We start from the raw sequence: 18,472 nt of genomic DNA, 5'->3' as shown, positions 1-18,472 counted from the left end.
CCTGTCTCCCTTGACCATTGGACGGATACCGGAATAGCGAAGGGCTTTAACTTTCCTTCCTTCTATCTATCGCTCTTTCCGGTCGGGCAAGGGCGTCTTGCTTGGAATAGGGTTAGTCCTATGGTTAGTGGCGCGGGGCGCCGCCGCGTTAGCTTGGGGGCGCGCGGATCGCCGAATGTTCCGTCTGCGTGATGTTGAGTTCGATTACCGGACCGAAAAAAAAAAGTCTCGTAGAGGAGTAAACTTAATTAAAAAACGAAAAAAAAAAAAAAAAAAAAACAAAATAATGATGCCCAAAAAAAAAAAAAAAAACATATTCGATATTGAGAGGAGCACGTTTATATGTTAATATCAATAAAATAATATAATTTGAACTCTGATGAAAATAATAATAATAATAATAATAATTCTTTACAGATACTTCCGGCCTCTAGTTCCGCCTAGTTTCGGTGACAATGTCCCGCCTACTGAAAGTCTCGTCACGAGATTTGTCTCAATGATTCCGGCTGTCTCCGGGACTGTCCCTCTATCACCCCCCCCCCAAAAAAAAACTGCTTGCATAGGACTGATAAATCCCTTTATTCCAGCATTAGGCTACTACTGTTATTGTGGTCAAATTATATCGAGGATAAAATTCCATTCCTCGGCTGGGATCGAACCCACGCTCTCCTGTTTACCAGGCGAGTGTCTTGACCACTACGCCACCGAGGCATGTTGGAATATCAATTTAACTAATCAGTTAGGTACCATTTTTGAATACTCGCGCCATGCGATTTAATCGATATTGTAAATCGATAGTTAAGTATCGATTATTAGAACTCGATATCGATTCTCTTTCTTTGTTACTTTCTGAGCTTTTTCAACTTTCCAAAAATCGCCATTGTTATTCTGTGCTTTCTGCTTTTGACTGTTTTTGTCTTTTGTATAATAAAGTATAATCGTTCATCCAAATGAAGTCAGTGCCTTCTTATTGTTGCTTTCTTAGAACCACGCTCTGCTAACAGGATATACATATTAGTATCTACCTATTTCTTCCTCCAGGTCTTTACATGAGTAGTCCAGTTCCAAAAATGGACATCTCCAAGATGGACTTTTTTTTTAAGGAAAAACACGAAAAACTCATATCTTTTGAAACAAGCAGCCGATGTAAATGGTTTGGTATTGAAAAAAAAAAAAGATAATCCAAGGAAATCTGTTGGTATATTATATGCTATTTCTGGCAAAGTTCACATTACTTAGTTATATTAAGGTTAAAGTTCCGAGATGTCCAGTTTTGGCACCGAAAACTTGATTTGTCCCCTTTTGGAACTGGGCTACTCACCTGTCATTTCGCATCGTGTGTCAGAGGTTTAATCAGTTCTAGCAGAGATCCTGCAGTAGGCTGTTGACATACGCCTGATAAAACAACGCCCAACTTTGTCAGGGCGTCCGCCGTGGTGGTTCCTATCGAAATGATCTGTGAATAAAATATCAAATCAAAACATACTTAAATCAATGTCAGACAATGTAAAACTAGCAAAATATCATCCATTTACTAGGTAGTAATTTTGCTAGTAATGATCTGGAAAAATCGAATTAAACATTCATCATATCAAGGCCGCCATTTACGGCATAATTTTAGAAAAGGTCGATGATGAATTCACAAAATATAAAAAAAGGTCGAAACTTTGGTAAAAGTTCCGCCCGGGGCAGATTTTATCCTAAACAGATACGGTTCGTTCTCGGAACGGCTGGCTTTCTCTTATCCTGTCTTCCTTCTTTGCTTTCGGGGCTATAAAATCTCAACTGCAGTTACAACAGTCCCCTCTATCTTCTTCTTTTTCTCCACCTTTTTCCGTGTACAGACGGGGTCGCCGTTGATCGTCAATCAGCCCTGGGGTAATTGCTTTGGGCTCATATTTTGACTACAAATTTTACAATTGGGTGCCCTTCCCACTCAACCTTTCCTCTTTCTTTTATGGTACGTAGAGGTTTGGGGCATTGTACATCTTACCTATCTGGAAAAATGGCTCTTATAAGAATTTTGGCAAAACAAAGAAAAAAATTGTTAAAGGGTGCATTGTGTAGGCCTTGTAAATGCTGGTTGTGGGTTCAAGACCAACCCAGGGTGAACTTCATCCCAAATTTGCAAAGTGTTGTCTATATCCTTAAAAAGTTACCCATCTTTTTACATAAGATATTGTTCATTCTTGGAATGGCTGACTATCTCCTCTCCTATCCTGTTCTAAATACTTTAGGGACAATAAGACCTAATCAGTTATAGGTCCCTCTACCAAACCTCTTAAAAAATCCATGTATGTAATCCCCAAGGTTCATAATCTAAACTTCTTAATCTACAAAATGAACCTTCACAAAATCACAATTTACCACCGACTTGATTGTTGACTCGGTATTTTTATTTTCCAGAACCTCCACCACAAGTAACAGCATCGGGTTTAGATTTATATAGCATAGAGTCCTACCTGTCCCGGGAGCCACCAGTTAGTCAGCTCATTCTGGTACGGATGAAAAATGAATCGGCCCTCACTTTCGAGTACCTTCAACGATCAACAAAGTTTTCGCAGATGAATATGGACTTTGCATTTACCAAAATTCAAGAGAACCAGTTTGAAGCTGCTTTGAAGTTAGGTAGGTACCCAAATTAAAAGGTTTTTACCATCTATGATTATTTTTCATGTTAGGATATAATTTCTCAACTTAGTATTTGTCTAATATTTTACTTATATTTATATTTATTTACCGCTACATATTTATTTATTTATGTTTGGTAATTTGATATGTCTGGCAAGCAGATTTTTTTACTATTTTTCTAGAGGCAGTTCAAATTTAAATGTTGATTCAGAAAATGCATAGAGGTAGGTATCTCTCCTATGTCACATACCTATGTAAGGTATCTAGGTACATTATTTAGGTAGGTAGGTACTAATATTAAAGCTTTGTCCACACTATACATAGGTACATTTAATAAAATTATTATTTTTTTTTATTATTATTATTTTATACGATTTTGATGAAATGCAAGGCAGGGAAAACATACACTATACATACAAGAAAGAGGTGCTCTATTAAACTGTTAGTAGGTATAATGGAACAATTTGCCTAAGCTGACAGTCTAAAATTCTAAATAAAGCACTACCTACTTATACAGTGTACTATGTAGGCTTGATTAAAGCAATTTTTTTAAAAGTAAGAGCTCCTTCATTCAGTCTTTTGGGGTCCCTTTTTCGTGAGTCTCAGGGTGAGGTCTCCTAATACCAATTCTCCATCTCTTCCGTCAGGTACCAAAACGCACCCCGGGGTAAAGTTGGTCAGCATCCCAGCCACTAGCGTCACCAAAACCCAACAGAAAGTTCTGAAAGCTCGTCTGCTCGAACTAGCTGATGCCCTTCTCACGCCAAACCAGTTTACAATCGTTATCAACAACCAGTTTTATTCAAGCCAGGACGCGGTGGAAAAAGTGGATAAAGGAGAAAAAGCTGAAGGAAGGTTCCTAAAACCTAAATCCAAAGTTTCAGCCATTGGTCCGTGTGTTTGTCTGTCTGTAAACAAAATATCTCGAGAACGGTAAGAGCTAGAAATTTGAAATTTGATATAAAACCCTAAAATGTGACAAGGATGCAACACGAAACTGTACAAGACAGGTATTCCAAAAAAGAACCTGGACAATTTAAGATAAAGTTCGCCCTGGGTGGGAATCGAACCCACGACCTAGAGCTTACAAGGCAGATGCAATAGCCTTTCAAGGTAACTGGAATGGAAACCATTATTTAAAATAATTAATAATATTGCTTATTTATACTGCTCGCATGGTACTGTCTCGCAAAAGTCCCTTTACTCCAGCAGTAGGCTACTACTATTACCTACAGTGGTCAAATTCTCAAATTATACTGAGGATAAAATTCCATACCTCAGCTGGGATTGAACCCACACCCTCCTGTTTATCAGGCGAGCGTCTTGACCACTACACCACCAAGGCAGGTATTTTAAAAAATACTTACTCATAAACTGTGGGAGCATCCACAGTAATGTTTTCTTTACTGAGAGTGGAGCTTATATTATCTAGGGCTAAATTACTTGCTGGCCTGAAGGAATAAATGCTGAAGAGACCTTGGGAGGAAGTGTGAGAGCAGACACAGGACTAAATATTGCAGGAGGAGGAGAAAAAGAAGAACGAACACCAAATTTTGAAGGAGTAGGAGAAAATTTTAAAGGAGGAGGAGAAGGAGGAGGAGATGAAGAAGTAAGACCAAATTTTGGAGGAGGCGAAGTGAGAAGAAATTTTGAAGGAGTAGGTGGAAATTTTAAAGGAGGAGGAGGAGAACTAAGACCGAATTTTGGAGGAGGAGGAGGAAGAGGAGAAGAAGAAGAAGTGAGACCTAATTTTGGAGGAGGAGAGGAACAGGCTATCATGGGAGGACAAAAGGAGAGTGAAGACAAGAAGTACATTAGTGATGGATACGAGAAGCTGGCTGAAAATAATATTGGTAAGTTTCCTTATATCATATTGGGTATTGGAGGGAGTTTGGCTTGTTTTGTTAATAAAAATAGGATAAAAGCTCATCCCAATTTCCAAGCAAATAGAAAAAAAAAGTAAAAAAAAAGCTGTATATAAATTGGCAGAAGTGACACCAATTTATCAGAACATGAGGTACACAATAGGACTGTCTGGAAGGTGTAAATGCAGTTTCTTTGTGTTATTATGTCACAACTTTGGTGCTCACTGCAGCATTGTAGGATTTTCCCAATATCTCAATAATCCTAAAATCCAATGTTTACCTACCATGCTGGCACCGGTTGCTATGCGCATTTATATGTCATAGCTACTCATTTTCCTCACAAGGCTGAGTGGGCCCCGCAACAGCCAGTCACGGAATCAATCATTTGCAAGATACAAATTTCTTAACTCCGCCGGGAATCGAACCCCAGTGACCACTACGCCATGGGAGCTGACTGACCACTACGCCATGGGAGCTGACTGACCACTACGCCATGGGAGCTGACAACCCTATTTAAATAGGAAAATGCTAGGAAGAAGAAGAAGACCTAAAGTGGCAGATTTCTCCTAAAGAAGCTGTTCCACCCAAAGACCCATACACTGTCTTGTAGTTTTCCCTCTATTTTCCAACCAAATTGGATAGCAGAGATTGCCGAAGGCAATAATCCGCCTTTTCTTCAATTTGTATGTCTATCTATCTATCTATCATCTCAATCCAAGGATTGGTTGGCAACTCTTCTCCATGCTTCTCTGTCTTGGGTTAATCTCTTCAGCTCACTGTAAGAATCTGTGCCAGCATACTCCATGATCTGCTCCATGAAGCTCATACGGGGCCTTCCTCTTCCTTGTCTTCCTTCTCTTCTTCCTTCAATTATGTTTTTGTATTTTATGTACTTTATTTGTATGTTTGTATGTACTTTATTATTGTTCTTCTTACCCTTTATTTCGACCCATTTCTGGTACGACTTAATATTTGATGATGTCCTTTCTCCCCCGCAGGTAGCAAGCTGCTCAAGCTGATGGGATGGTCGGGCAGTGGCGGGCTGGGTAAGAACGCTCAGGGCATTTCGGAGCCCGTTCCCATCACTGGCCGTCTCGATAAGAAACGCAGCGGTCTAGGTCAGAACCTGCCGTTACGAACTATACGGGGTGGAGACGGCGATGATAAGATTGGACTGAGTGTGCAGAAACAAATTGGTCTTACAGGTAAGAGAATAATAATAATAATAATAATAATAGTGCTTATTTATACTGCTCGCATAGGACTGAAAAGTCCCTTTACTCCAGCAGTAGGCTACTACTATTATTGTGGTCAAATTCTCAATTTATATTGAGGATAAAATTCCATACCTCGGCCGGGATTGAACCCACGCCCTCCTGTTTACCAGGCGAGCGCCTTGACCACTACACCACCGAGGTAGGTCACACTTTAGAATAGAACTAGTGGTTGACCCGTCCTTTGTAAGGGATCAGCGCTGCGTTCGACCGATTTGGCGCTTCAAAGGTCTTTGAAAGCGCCGATCCGTCATTTTGAATCTGGATGGAATGTGAAAATTTCAAGTAACCTTTTTCACTCTCAGTACTCTTCTTAACAAACGACGAAATAGTTCATCCAAATCGGTCGAACCATTCTCTCGTGAATAGACAGAAATGTTTCTAATGTGATTTTTGTCTAATGTGACAGAAATGTTTCCTTGATCCACAAGGGGTAAGAATAACAAAAAAAGTCACGATTCTAAGCAATGTACAGACAAATCCACAATTTTATTTATATAGATACGTGTTATTAATGAATTTATTTAATGTAGACATCCTTTGTAAATACTATTTTTTTATGTTTGCTTGCACGTATTTTATTTTTGATCCTTTTTCTAAATCCAATTTATTCTATTCCAGGCGCTTCATTCAAGCACTGGGCACGCGACCTACTCTCGGAATATCTCAACTCTCCTCACCTTCTCTGGTTCGAAGATCTCATCTTCTCCTCTTCCTTCTCCAAGGAAGAGCGGGCCACCTTACACTCCTTCTGTCAGACGAACCAATATCGAAACCAACTGGTCGCCAAAAGTTACGGCCGGGACGAAGAGCGACACTTGGTGATCAGTCGAAAGTTGGCGAAAAACGGCCGAGCCATTTTGGCCGACTTGATTCGGTGTGGAGATAATGAAAAGTTCAGTTTGGTCATACCGGAGAATTTCTATAAGTGGAATGGCGGATAACTCACGTGAGCTCACGTGACGTGATAGTATGTGTGGAGGCGATGAGAAGTTCAGTTTGGTGATACTGGAGAATTTTTATAAGTGGAACCGTGGATAAAGGTAGGTCGCGTGAGCTCACGTGACGTGATAGTAGGTGTGGTGATAATGAAAAGTTCAGTTTGGTGATACCGGAGAATTTCTATAAGTGGAACGGCGGATAACTCACGTGAGCTCACGTAACATGATAGTATGTGTGGAGGCGATGAGAAGTTCAGTTTGGTGATACTGGAGAATTTTTATAAGTGGAACGGCGGATAACTCACGTGAGCTCACGTTACGTGGTAGTAGGTGCGGAGACGATGATAAGTTTAGTTTGGTGATACCGGAGAATTTCTATAAGTGGAACGGTGGATAAAGGTAGCTCGCGTGAGCTCACGTGACGTGATAGTAGGTGTGGTGATAATAAAAAGTTCAGCTTGGTGATACCGGGGAATTTTTATAAGTGGAACGGCGGATAACTCACGTGAGCTCACGTGACGTGATAGTAGGTGCGGAGACGATGAAAAGTTCAGTTTGGTGATACCGGAGAATTTTTATAAGTGGAACGGCGGATAGCTCACGTGACGTGATAGTAGGTGCGGAGGCGATGAGAAGTTTAGCTTGGTGATACCGGAGAATTTTTATAAGTGGAACGGGGGATAGCTCACGTGAGCTCACGTGACGTGATAGGTGCGGAGACGATGAGAAGTTCAGTTTGGTGATACCGGATAATTTCTATAAGTGGAACGGGGGATAACTCACGTGAGCTCACGTAACGTGATAGTAGCTGTGGAGACAACGAGAAGTTCAGTTTGGTGATATCGGGGAATTTCTATAAGTGGAACGAACGGTGGATAGAGGTAAAAACACACTATTATCACGTCACGTCACATGAGCTCATGGGGATTCAGAAAGATGTAGTTCAAAGTTTTCCCACAATCTTCTTCTTCAATATTTGAGTTTCGTTTATGTTTTTAGTTTGATAACTATGCAGCTAATGGGGAGCGCGCAGCGCGACCGTATTTTTTATTATTTTCTCCAAGTTCGGCCATGCCTTTTCTACCTACAAGTTTGGTCATGCCTCGGGATGAACTAGCGGGATTCCGGAGCGAAGCGACGGAATTCAGCTAGTTATTGTATAGTTACCTTGTCCTAGGAGTAGCCAGCAAGTGATATCAAGATATAATAAATAGCACATGAGTAGTACAGCATGATCTTCACAGTCCCCACATAGCAGCTTCAGAATTTGCTGTTAAGGTAAAACAATACAAGTAGGTACGTACATTACATTAAAATGGGGGTCTTTTCTGATGAAATTCCTGTGTGCGTAGTCCAGTATGTAGGACTATTGCACCCCATTCTTGTTGTTGTTTCACTCTTCACCTTCAAATATTGCTGTCTCTTTTATGAAGTTCAGCAACGTTTTTATCGGTTCTGAGTGTATTTTACCAATCTCCTGGCCTGGATGTCCAAGTAAAGTAGGTACGTAAGTTTATTTATATTACAATTATTTTATTGATAAAGGTTTTTTTGTGGTACCTACCAAAAGTTCAGGTTGTCTTCAATACACCGTCTTTACATATTGGGCTAATATTCAGCTCTCGGGTTGGTAGGTAGATTAATTTTGATTCTTGATGTAGATTGATGAAGATAGGTAGATTAATTTTTAATAAAAAAAAGTTAATTTTGAAAAAGTTCTAAACCCAATTTGTCCCGAATTTTCGCCCAAACATAGCGGCGGATAACTCACGTGAGCTCACGTGACGTGATAGTATGTGTGGAGGCGATGAGAAGTTCAGTTTGGTGATACTGGAGAATTTTTACAAGTGGAACCGTGGATAAAGGTAGCTCGCGTGAGCTCACGTGACGTGATAGTAGGTGCGGAGGCGATGAGAAGTTCAGCTTGGTGATACCGGGGAATTTTTACAAGTGGAACGGCGGATAACTCACGTGAGCTCACGTGACGTGATAGTAGCTGTGGAGACGATGAGAAGATCAGTTTGGTGATATCGGGGAATTTCTATAAGTGGAACGAACGGTGGATAGAGGTAAAAAGACACTATTATCACGTCACGTCACATGAGCTCATGGGGATTCAGAAAAATGTAGTTCAAAGTTTTCCCACAATCTTCTTCTTCTTCTTTACCTTTTCCCATAATATTGTGGGTAATCTCGTTCAGGACAGCCACACTCCTATAACGTCACGTGAGCTTACGTGACGTGATGGTAGTGTGTTTCTACCTTAAGTAGCCATGTTTGGTGTGGGTACCCTAAAAGCCGAGACCCAATAGTACTGTGCAATGACTGATATAAGATATTGGGAAATCGTAAGAATAAAAATGTAAATTTGTGTAAACAACTTTTATTTTTTTTATATTATTTCTTTTTTTTTTCAACTTTGCAGAATCAAGCAATCAAAAATATTATGCAAGAAGGAATTCTGTTTTGTTAAGAGGACTAACACGACTTAAAATATTATGTTTTAAAGCCATAAAATACACAAGACCTTGTTTAGACTGCTAAGGTAAAGGGACTTTTCAGTCTCATTCGGGCAGGATAAACATGGTAAGTTCTAATCTCATTGTCTGAGAAGTATGCTGTGTTTTTTTGGCAATCCAAACTGTGGGCAATCCGTATTTTCTTCTTCTTCGCCTTTTCCCGTGTACAGACGGGGTCGGCGTTTTCCGTCAGCCTTTCAATCAGCCCTAGGGTGATTGCTTGGGGCTGACATTTGGTTTTGGCTACAAATTTTACGAGTGGATGCCCTTGTCACTCAACCTTTGCTATTTCTTTAGCAAGGCAGTCCGTATGTTATTGATTGTTTTACTCTATCTTCTTCTCGTCAAAGTCGCCACATAGATCCATACACTAAGTACATGGCAAGGGAAAGGCTGGATACACACGGCCAAAGCCCATTCCACATCTTCTGATTCGATCTTGTGTACACCGGTCGATTTGACGGCATCTAAGATGGCAGCGAAATTCGTGAATGGCAGGTTGATGGGAAATCCGCACATCTGTAGGGGGAAAAATGAAAAATTACATGGTCTTAATGATTGAACTTAATAGCTTTCGCCACAAAAACCTTAGCAGTTAAATACGTACCTTCTTTAAAAGAGAAAAGAAGAAGAAGAAGAAAAAAAAAAAAAAAAAAAAAAAAAAAAAAATCAGCCGATTCGGTAGGTCTTTTCTTTTCTATAGGATACCTATAGAAAACACCTACCGAAACAACTGCTACATTAGGCTTGTGTGATCTGTCTCGTAGCATGCCTATCGCGTAGTATGTCCCTCATTAGATGGACGATAAGAGACACAATACTTCCCATTTAGGTGCTGGGTCAACACGAGAAGAAAGTAACCCGTTGAACTATTTGCAATCGAAAAACGAGTACAAGTTTTTGCCGATGGTGGGATTCGAACCCGGGACCTTCTGCATGGCAAGCTAGCGCGTTCCCCCTGTTTAAATCTTACCTTATACGAGGAAATAATATGCTGAACCTGCGGAAAATGATAGAGGGAATTCGTCTGCGTCTGGTCCCAAGCCTGTTTTTCCATCAGCGGCAGAATCTTGCGCAACACGGATATACAATAGCGGTTCCAGACGGTGCGCCGAGATTTGCGCCAGTGCGCAATCGAGGTGCGCAACTGCTTCTCGATGTTGTCCTGAAGAAGGGACACGTCCAAGTGTGAGGTGTGGGTGTACTCGATGAAATTGGGCTGGACACTGCCTGTGAAGATAGAGAATTGAATAGAAATATCTTGTTTATCTTGCCCGAATAGGACTGAAAAGTCCCTTTACTCCAGCAGTAGGCTACTATTATTATATTGGTCAAATTATCAAATTATACTGAGGATAAAGGGACAAGTGTACAAATCTGGTTGGAGCGGCAATGATGTATGCCGTATGGGGCAGAAACGTGGGCGATGAAGAAGGTACATGAGAAGAGATTGGAAGTTGCAGAAATGAGAATGTTAAGGTGGAGTTGTGGAGTAACGAGGTTGGACAGGATCAGGAATGAAGTATTCCTTATGGAATAGGATGAAGGTAACGGAAGTGTCAAGGAAGATCCAGGAGAGGATATCAAACCCCTAAAAAAAAAAAAAAAAAAAAAAACTGGTTCCGAGTACAGAGTTACTAAATGTGTACTCTACATCATGGTATCTTCCTTTACAAATCTTCAGCATTTTTTTTTTACTTTTGACCGAGTATAGGCTGGCTACCCATCTACCCAATGTTCAAATCTTACCTTATACGAAGAAATAATATGCTGAACCTGCGGAAAATGGTAGAGGGAATTCGTCTGCGTTTGGTCCCAAGCCTGTTTTTCCATCAGGGGCAGAATCTTGCGCAACACGGATATACAATAGCGGTTCCAGACGGTGCGCCGGGATTTGCGCCAGTGCGCAATGGATGTGCGCAACTGCTTCTCGATGTTGTCCTGAAGAAGGGACACGTCCAAGTGTGAGGTGTGGGTGTACTCGATGAAGTTGGGCTGGACACTGCCTGTGAAGATAGAGAATTGAATAGAAAAATCTGACAAGAATCTAAGACCCTATTTAAGTAGGAAAAGGGTGGGTCATGTTGAAAGAAGAGATGAGAGCTACATAGGGAAAAGAGTTGAGAGAATGGAAGTGAGGGGGAGAAAAGGGCGAGGGAGGCCGAGGAAAAGGTGGAAGGATTGTGTGAATCAAGACTTGAGTGAGAAAAAATTAACAGGACATGAGGTACACAATAAGGCTGCCTGGAAGAGACTGACAAGAAACGAAGATCCTATTTAAATAGGAAAAGGGTATGAAGAAGAAGAAGAAGAAGATAGATCCAAGGCTGAATGCACACCTCTGTGGCCTAGTGGTCAGGTCCGTTCAGGATAAAATTCGTCCCGGGTTAGAATCGAACCCGCGACCTAGCGCTTACAAGGCAGACGCGCTCTCTTCAGTCTCTTCTAAGATAACTAGGCGGACTATCACGTCTACCTGATAGTGAATGGCTGGCCTTAGAATATACGCCAATGATATTTACCGAGAGGAGTAGCTATTCTGTGGCCTAGTGGTCAGGTCCGTTCAGGATAAAATTCGTCCCGGGTTAGAATCGAACCCGCGACCTAGCGCTTACAAGGCAGACGCACTCTCTTCAGTCTCTTCTAAGATAACTAGGCGGACTATCACGTCTACCTGATAGTGAGTGGCTGGCCTTAGAATATACGCCAATGATGTTTACCGAGAGGAGTAGCTACATTCCTGTTGAAAACGGGAAGCCAATCCTGGGACTAACCTTAGAGGTTGAGCAGAAATCTGCCCCGGGCGGGAATCGAAGCACTACCTTCCAAGCTACATATAACTAGGCTGGTTAAGACCCTGCTTTAGACGCTCCTAAATGGTTAAGATAATCGTTAGTGATATTTACCGAGAGGTGTACGTTTCTGTTCAATACTGGAACTAACCTTATCCGTTCAGCACAAATCTGCCCCGGGCGGGAATCGAAGCACTACCTTCCAAGCTACATGTAACTAGGCTGGTTAAGACCCTGCTTTAAACGCTCCTAAATGGTCTATTGGGAAAAATCCTACAATGCTGCAGTGAGCACCAAAGTTGTGACATAATAACACAAAGAAATTGCATTTACATTTTTTTACATTAATAATGTTTTCCCAATTGCAACTCCTCCATTGGTTCGTCCTGAACCGCTGGCAGGGAGATGTTCATATTCAGCTCTCAGTTGCGTTTACTCGTTCGAAAGTTATGGTGAAACAAAGAGACTTAAAACTTAATGAAATTAAGTTAGTTCTCATTTCGTTCAGTAGTTATTATTATTATTATATAACACTTTATTAGAATTTTACAATATTTACAAAGAGGTACACAAAACAAAATAACAAAATGATAAATTAACAAAAGAAAACGAAAATTGAATAAAGAAAGAAAGAAAGAAAGAAAAAAAAATTGAAAATTTCCAACTCAGGGGCGGGATTAATGCCTAGGGCATTCTCTTCCATCCAACCCCTTTTTTCTTTTGTATAGTTACCTTGTCCTAGGAGTAGCCAGCAAGTGATATCAAGATATAATAAATAGCACATGAGTAGTACAGCATGATCTTCACAGTCCCCACATAGCAGCTTCAGAATTTGCTGTTAAGGTAAAACAATACAAGTAGGTACGTACATTACATTACATTAAAATGGGGGTCTTTTCTGATGAAATTCCTGTGTGCGTAGTCCAGTATGTAGGACTATTGCACCCCATTCTTGTTGTTGTTTCACTCTTCACCTTCAAACATTGCTGTCTCTTTTATGACGTTCAGCAACGTTTTTATCGGTTCTGAGTGTATTTTACCAATCTCCTGGCCTGGATGTCCAAGTAAAGTAGGTACATCATTGACCTTATTTATATTACAATTATTTTATTGATAACCGGGTTCGATTCCCGGCGGGGCCGAGGTTTTTTTCGGCTCTGTGCTTGGAGTTCGGGGTGCACTCAGCCTCGTGAGGACAATTGAGTCGCTACTTAGAGTAGCGAAAAATGGCGGGATTACCAGTGTAAAAAGATTATTGATGTATGGAGATTGATTAAAAAGCTCTGCTTTACCACCAAAAACTTGAGAGTAGGTAATTTAATTTGTAATTTGATTGACATAATTGTTCATACATAATTAAATACAATTTAAATTGAATTTACTGGTGGATATTACCTACCTACTACTATTTCATCGAACAAATGAACATGCAAGCAGCTGGTAATATTCTGCAGGGCCCCCGGCGAGAAATCACTCGTAGCTGGTAATATAGGTATGATCAGATCTTTAGTGTGTTTAGTTACTTACCTAGTAAGAAGGGAGGTGAGTACAGCTTGAACGTGCCTTCAATTTTAGAGTTGAAGTATAGCGTAGAGAATGGTATGGTTAGACTGCCCAACCAGTTTCTTTCCGTGAGCTCACGTGACGTGACGTGATAGTGTGTTTAGTTACTTACCTAGTAAGAAGGGAGGTGAGTACAGCTTGAACGTGCCTTCAATTTTAGAGTTGAAGTATAGCGTAGAGAATGGTATGGTTAGACTGCCCAACCAGTTTCTTTCCGTGAGCTCACGTGACGTGACGTGATAGTGTGTTTAGTTACTTACCTAGTAAGAAGGGAGGTGAGTACAGCTTGAACGTGCCTTCAATTTTAGAGTTGAAGTATAGCGTAGAGAATGGTATGGTTAGACTGCCCAACCAGTTTCTTTCCGTGAGCTCACGTGACGTGACGTGATAGTGTGTTTAGTTACTTACCTAGTAAGAAGGGAGGTGAGTACAGCTTGAACGTGCCTTCAATTTTAGAGTTGAAGTATAGCGTAGAGAATGGTATGGTTAGACTGCCCAACCAGTTTCTTTCCGTGAGCTCACGTGACGTGACGTGATAGTGTGTTTAGTTACTTACCTAGTAAGAAGGGAGGTGAGTACAGCTTGAACGTGCCTTCAATTTTAGAGTTGAAGTATAGCGTAGAGAATGGTATGGTTAGACTGCCCAACCAGTTTCTTTCCGTGAGCTCACGTGACGTGACGTGATAGTGTGTTTAGTTACTTACCTAGTAAGAAGGGAGGTGAGTACAGCTTGAACGTGCCTTCAATTTTAGAGTTGAAGTATAGCGTAGAGAATGGTATGGTTAGACTGCCCAACCAGTTTCTTTCCGTGAGCTCACGTGACGTGACGTGATAGTGTGTTTAGTTACTTACCTAGTAAGAAGGGAGGTGAGTACAGCTTGAACGTGCCTTCAATTTTAGAGTTGAAGTATAGCGTAGAGAATGGTATGGTTAGACTGCCCAACCAGTTTCTTTCCGTGAGCTCACGTGACGTGACGTGATAGTGTGTTTAGTTACTTACCTAGTAAGAAGGGAGGTGAGTACAGCTTGAACGTGCCTTCAATTTTAGAGTTGAAGTATAGCGTAGAGAATGGTATGGTTAGACTGCCCAACCAGTTTCTTTCCGTGAGCTCACGTGACGTGACGTGATAGTGTGTTTAGTTACTTACCTAGTAAGAAGGGAGGTGAGTACAGCTTGAACGTGCCTTCAATTTTAGAGTTGAAGTATAGTGTAGAGAATGGTATGGTTAGACTGCCCAACCAGTTTCTTTCCGTGAGCTCACGTGACGTGACGTGATAGTGTGTTTAGTTACTTACCTAGTAAGAAGGGAGGTGAGTACAGCTTGAACGTGCCTTCAATTTTAGAGTTGAAGTATAGTGTAGAGAATGGTATGGTTAGACTGCCTAACCAGTTTCTTTCCATGAGCTCACGTGACATGACGTGATAGTGTGTTTAGTTACCTACCTAGTAAGAAGGGAGGTGAATACAGCTTGAACGTGCCTTCAATTTTAGAGTTGAAGTATAGTGTAGAGAATGGTATGGTTAGACTGCCTAACCAGTTTCTTTCCATGAGCTCACGTGACGTGACGTGATAGTGTGTTTAGTTACTTACCTAGTAAGAAGGGAGGTGAGTACAGCTTGAACGTGCCTTCAATTTTAGAGTTGAAGTATAGTGTAGAGAATGGTATGGTTAATCTGCCTAACCAGTTTCTTTCCATGAGCTCACGTGACGTGACGTGATAGTGTGTTTAGTTACTTACCTAGTAAGAAGGGAGGTGAGTACAGCTTGAACGTGCCTTCAATTTTAGAGTTGAAGTATAGTGTAGAGAATGGTATGGTTAGACTGCCTAACCAGTTTCTTTCCGTGAGCTCACGTGACGTGACGTGATAGTGTGTTTAGTTACCTACCTAGTAAGAAGGGAGGTGAGTACAGCTTGAACGTGCCTTCAATTTTAGAGTTGAAGTATAGTGTAGAGAATGGTATGGTTAGACTGCCCAACCAGTTTCTTTCTAGACGCTGATGTATGTTATTCTCCCTTTGAGCTTCGTCCTCAATCAAATCTAGAATCAGAATTGAATTTTATTGGAAAAAAACATTCTTTCCAGGGAGCAACCTCCGTGGCCGAGTGGGCCTAGGGTACATTGTTAATAGCCTAAGGTACATTATCAATAGCCTCAGGTACATACCGCGTAACACAGACACACTTCCCGGTCACATCGATCACGAGACTTTTCATTTCTCGATGCGGGAAGCGAAGCTTATAGTCCGCCTGGAATTGGCGCAAGTGTTTCTCCTATCAATAGCCTAGGGTACATTGTTAAAAGCCTCAAGTACATACCGCGTAACACAGACACACTTCCCGGTCACATCAATCACGAGACTTTTCATTTCTCGATGCGGGTAGCGAAGCTTATAGTCCGCCTGGAATTGGCGCAAGTGTTTCTCAACATAGGGGGCCTCGGAGCAGTCCAGGTTCTCGGTGAGAGGCTCGGGAGGGTTGAGGGGGGGCTGCACCATGATAATGAGAGTGAGAAATGTGGAGTGACGCAGATAGGAGGCTTCCTCGCAACTTGTGGAGCGGTCGTAGCCTGGCAAGTGGGGGAGTAAGGACAATGTGACATCAGGGTAAATGATGGGATAAAGAAGTACCAAGTTTTCACTTGACTAGGAATGAAAATTATGTTATAGGTACTTGGGAAATTATAGGGTTAAAATTTAAAATGGAAACATATAATCGGGGAAAATTGTAGAAAATTCTAATAAAAATGGAAATTTGTCTGTACATTGTTAAGAATCGTGAAATTTTTAGTTATTCTTACATCTTATTCCTTATGCATCAAGAACCCCAAAAATCACATTAGAAAAAATCCCTCTGTCTATTACGCGAAATAGACCTGTTGTTGTCCTTCCTCTTTTCACGAGAAAACGGCTCGACCGATTTTACATAGAACTTTTTGTGGTTAAGTAGAGTACTGAGGGTGACATACTTCAAATTGTCACATTCCATTCAAAATGGCGGCGCTTAAAAGTCATGAGCTCACGTGACGTGACGTGATAGTGTGTTTAGTTACTTACCTAGTAAGAAGGGAGGTGAGTACAGCTTGAACGTGCCTTCAATTTAGAGTTGAAGTATAGTGTAGAGAATGGTATGGTTAGACTGCCTAACCAGTTTCTTTCCATGAGCTCACGTGACGTGACGTGATAGTGTGTTTAGTTACTTACCTAGTAAGAAGGGAGGTGAGTACAGCTTGAACGTGCCTTCAATTTTAGAGTTGAAGTATAGTGTAGAGAATAGTATGGTTAAACTGCCTAACCAGTTTCTTTCCATGAGCTCACGTGACGTGACGTGACGTGATAGTGTGTTTAGTTACTTACCTAGTAAGAAGGGAGGTGAATACAGCTTGAACGTGCCTTCAATCTTAGAGTTGAAGTATAGTGTAGAGAATGGTATGGTTAGACTGCCTAACCAGTTTCTTTCCATGAGCTCACGTGACGTGACGTGATATAGTGTTACTAAATGGTCAAGATAATCGTTAGTGATATTTACCGAGAGGTGTAGCTACGTTCCTGTTGAACACTGGAAGCCAATCCTGGGACTTACGCACGTCAAACCGGGTCCGCTTGACAATCTCCTCTTCCTGAATATTCACCCAGATCTGAAAATCAAAATGCTAAATGAGAACAGTGATTAAAAAAATCTGGTGTGAACATGATAGTGTGTTTAGTTACTTACCTAGTAAGAAGGGAGGTGAATACAGCTTGAACGTGCCTTCAATTTTAGAGTTGAAATATAGTGTAGAGAATGGTATGGTTAGACTGCCCGGGTGTTCTTGTTCTTATAGCCAAACTTTTACAATATCTCTAACCGTTTAGTCGGTATAGCTGAAAACCGCCGAAAAACGGTCAAAAAGCGGTCAAAATACCGCCAACCGCAGCATCTATCTCGACCAAACGTTTTGAGTTGCATCCTTGTCACATTTGTGAACTACATCCTTCTTCCAGATCTCGCCTCAATTGATCAGTTGCGCTTACTTGGGTGATGTTTCAAAGTCATAGAGCAGGAAAAATAAGGAAGAAAAATTATAAGGAAGAAAAAATAAGGAAGGAAAAATAAGGAAGGATTTTTCTTTTTCTTCTACGACTTCTAGATACCGAGATAAATTGATTTAAAAAATACCGGTAAATCGTGAACTTTGACGTCACGACATACGCTCCCGTAGGCGATGACGTCACATACTTACCTAGTAAGAAGGGAGGTGAATACAGCTTGAACGTGCCTTCAATTTTAGAGTTGAAGTATAGTGTAGAGAATGGTATGGTTAAACTGCCTAACCAGTTTCTTTCCATGAGCTCACGTGTTAAAAAATACCGGTAAATCGTGAACTTTGACGTCACGACATACGCTCCCGTAGGCGATGACGTCACAATTCATGACTCTCGCTTCGTTTGTTTGTGCGCAAGCGTTTCTGCGCAGTTTGACGTGAAATCTGACGTCACAACTCTTTGAACTTTTTCATTAGAATGGCAATTGAAAATAGAATTTTCGACCTTTTAAAGTCCTTTTTTGGAGTTTTGACCTCAGATTCGGATTTTTTACAACTTTTTACATAGGAATCGACCATTTATTTATAATTTTTACCCATTTGCAACTGCTCCATTGCAAAAGTCTAAACTCACGTTTTCCTGGTTGATCAGGCAGTAGACTTTATGTAGGGGAGAGAAACTATCATGAACTGAATATTTGAGACCATGTATAGGGTGGACAATGTAGAACTCGTCCGTGTTGGTCCGAATCAAAACGAAAGCGACTGACCCATCCGGTATACCTGGAAAGATAAGATAAATTAGGCGTGTCCTTTCCATAACGTTCCAAGTGCTAAAAAAAAAGAGGTTTGATCGAGGGAAC

General features: G+C 41.0%; 3 protein-coding genes and 1 long non-coding RNA gene across 5 annotated transcripts in view; 2 read left to right on the top strand and 2 right to left on the bottom strand.

Moving 5' to 3' along the window:
• Positions 1 to 4,063, top strand: part of LOC103512927 — a 5,274-nt gene extending 1,211 nt beyond the window's left edge. The window contains exons 2-4 of the mRNA XM_017445609.1: positions 2,407 to 2,628; positions 3,279 to 3,486; positions 4,045 to 4,063. Coding sequence (XP_017301098.1) covers positions 2,407 to 2,628; positions 3,279 to 3,486; positions 4,045 to 4,063 — 449 coding nt within the window. The remainder of the gene's footprint in view (positions 1 to 2,406; positions 2,629 to 3,278; positions 3,487 to 4,044) is intronic.
• A 29-nt stretch (positions 4,064 to 4,092) lies between these two features.
• On the top strand, positions 4,093 to 9,097 carry LOC103512919 (NF-kappa-B-repressing factor-like). 2 transcript variants are annotated; one of them, XR_003392510.1, is made up of 4 exons: positions 4,093 to 4,484; positions 5,495 to 5,701; positions 6,392 to 6,772; positions 8,536 to 9,097. XR_003392510.1 is itself a non-coding variant. In XM_008477713.3 (3 exons), the coding sequence occupies exons 1-3, from the start codon at positions 4,409 to 4,411 to the stop codon at positions 6,712 to 6,714; spliced, it is 606 nt and encodes a 201-aa protein (XP_008475935.1). In that variant the 5' UTR covers positions 4,093 to 4,408; the 3' UTR covers positions 6,715 to 7,637. The 2 variants fall into 2 exon arrangements, 1 of the variants encoding a protein (XP_008475935.1); XM_008477713.3 differs by lacking the exon at positions 8,536 to 9,097 and having other exon boundaries at positions 6,392 to 7,637.
• A 343-nt stretch (positions 9,098 to 9,440) lies between these two features.
• On the bottom strand, positions 9,441 to 18,429 carry LOC103512926 (coiled-coil and C2 domain-containing protein 2A). The gene is made up of 4 exons (XM_008477721.2): positions 18,244 to 18,429; positions 17,114 to 17,222; positions 10,980 to 11,236; positions 9,441 to 9,749 (listed from the first exon to the last, which is right to left on the bottom strand). Exons 1-4 carry the CDS (start codon positions 18,427 to 18,429, stop codon positions 9,561 to 9,563), a joined length of 741 nt encoding a protein of 246 aa, XP_008475943.1. The 3' UTR covers positions 9,441 to 9,560.
• Positions 16,050 to 16,743, bottom strand: LOC113468935. The gene is made up of 2 exons (XR_003392511.1): positions 16,642 to 16,743; positions 16,050 to 16,154 (listed from the first exon to the last, which is right to left on the bottom strand). It is a non-coding gene; the product is annotated as an uncharacterized LOC113468935 (long non-coding RNA).
• Positions 18,430 to 18,472: the final 43 nt, after the last annotated feature.

This window comes from Diaphorina citri, unplaced genomic scaffold (genome assembly GCF_000475195.1).
Source record: "Diaphorina citri unplaced genomic scaffold, Diaci psyllid genome assembly version 1.1 scaffold898, whole genome shotgun sequence".
NCBI lineage: Eukaryota > Metazoa > Arthropoda > Insecta > Hemiptera > Psyllidae > Diaphorina > Diaphorina citri.
Note: the sequence above shows the minus strand (reverse complement) of the source record. Positions and strands in the feature narration are given on the sequence as shown.

What these genes read in the sequence shown, in the direction of transcription:
- LOC103512926 (XM_008477721.2), bottom strand. Translation starts at nt 18,429, where the DNA reads ATGGAAAGGACACGCCTAATTTATCTTATCTTTCCAGGTATACCGGAT. An exon ending in GCCTGATCAACCAGGAAAAC is followed by an intron (nt 17,223 to 18,243) that starts GTGAGTTTAGAC and finishes TTTGATTTTCAG; the next exon opens with ATCTGGGTGAATATTCAGGA. An exon ending in ATATTATTTCTTCGTATAAG is followed by an intron (nt 9,750 to 10,979) that starts GTAAGATTTGAA and finishes TTCCCCCTACAG; the next exon opens with ATGTGCGGATTTCCCATCAA.
- LOC103512919 (XM_008477713.3), top strand. Translation starts at nt 4,409, where the DNA reads ATGGGAGGACAAAAGGAGAGTGAAGACAAGAAGTACATTAGTGATGGA. An exon ending in GCTGGCTGAAAATAATATTG is followed by an intron (nt 4,485 to 5,494) that starts GTAAGTTTCCTT and finishes TCTCCCCCGCAG; the next exon opens with GTAGCAAGCTGCTCAAGCTG. An exon ending in GAAACAAATTGGTCTTACAG is followed by an intron (nt 5,702 to 6,391) that starts GTAAGAGAATAA and finishes ATTCTATTCCAG; the next exon opens with GCGCTTCATTCAAGCACTGG.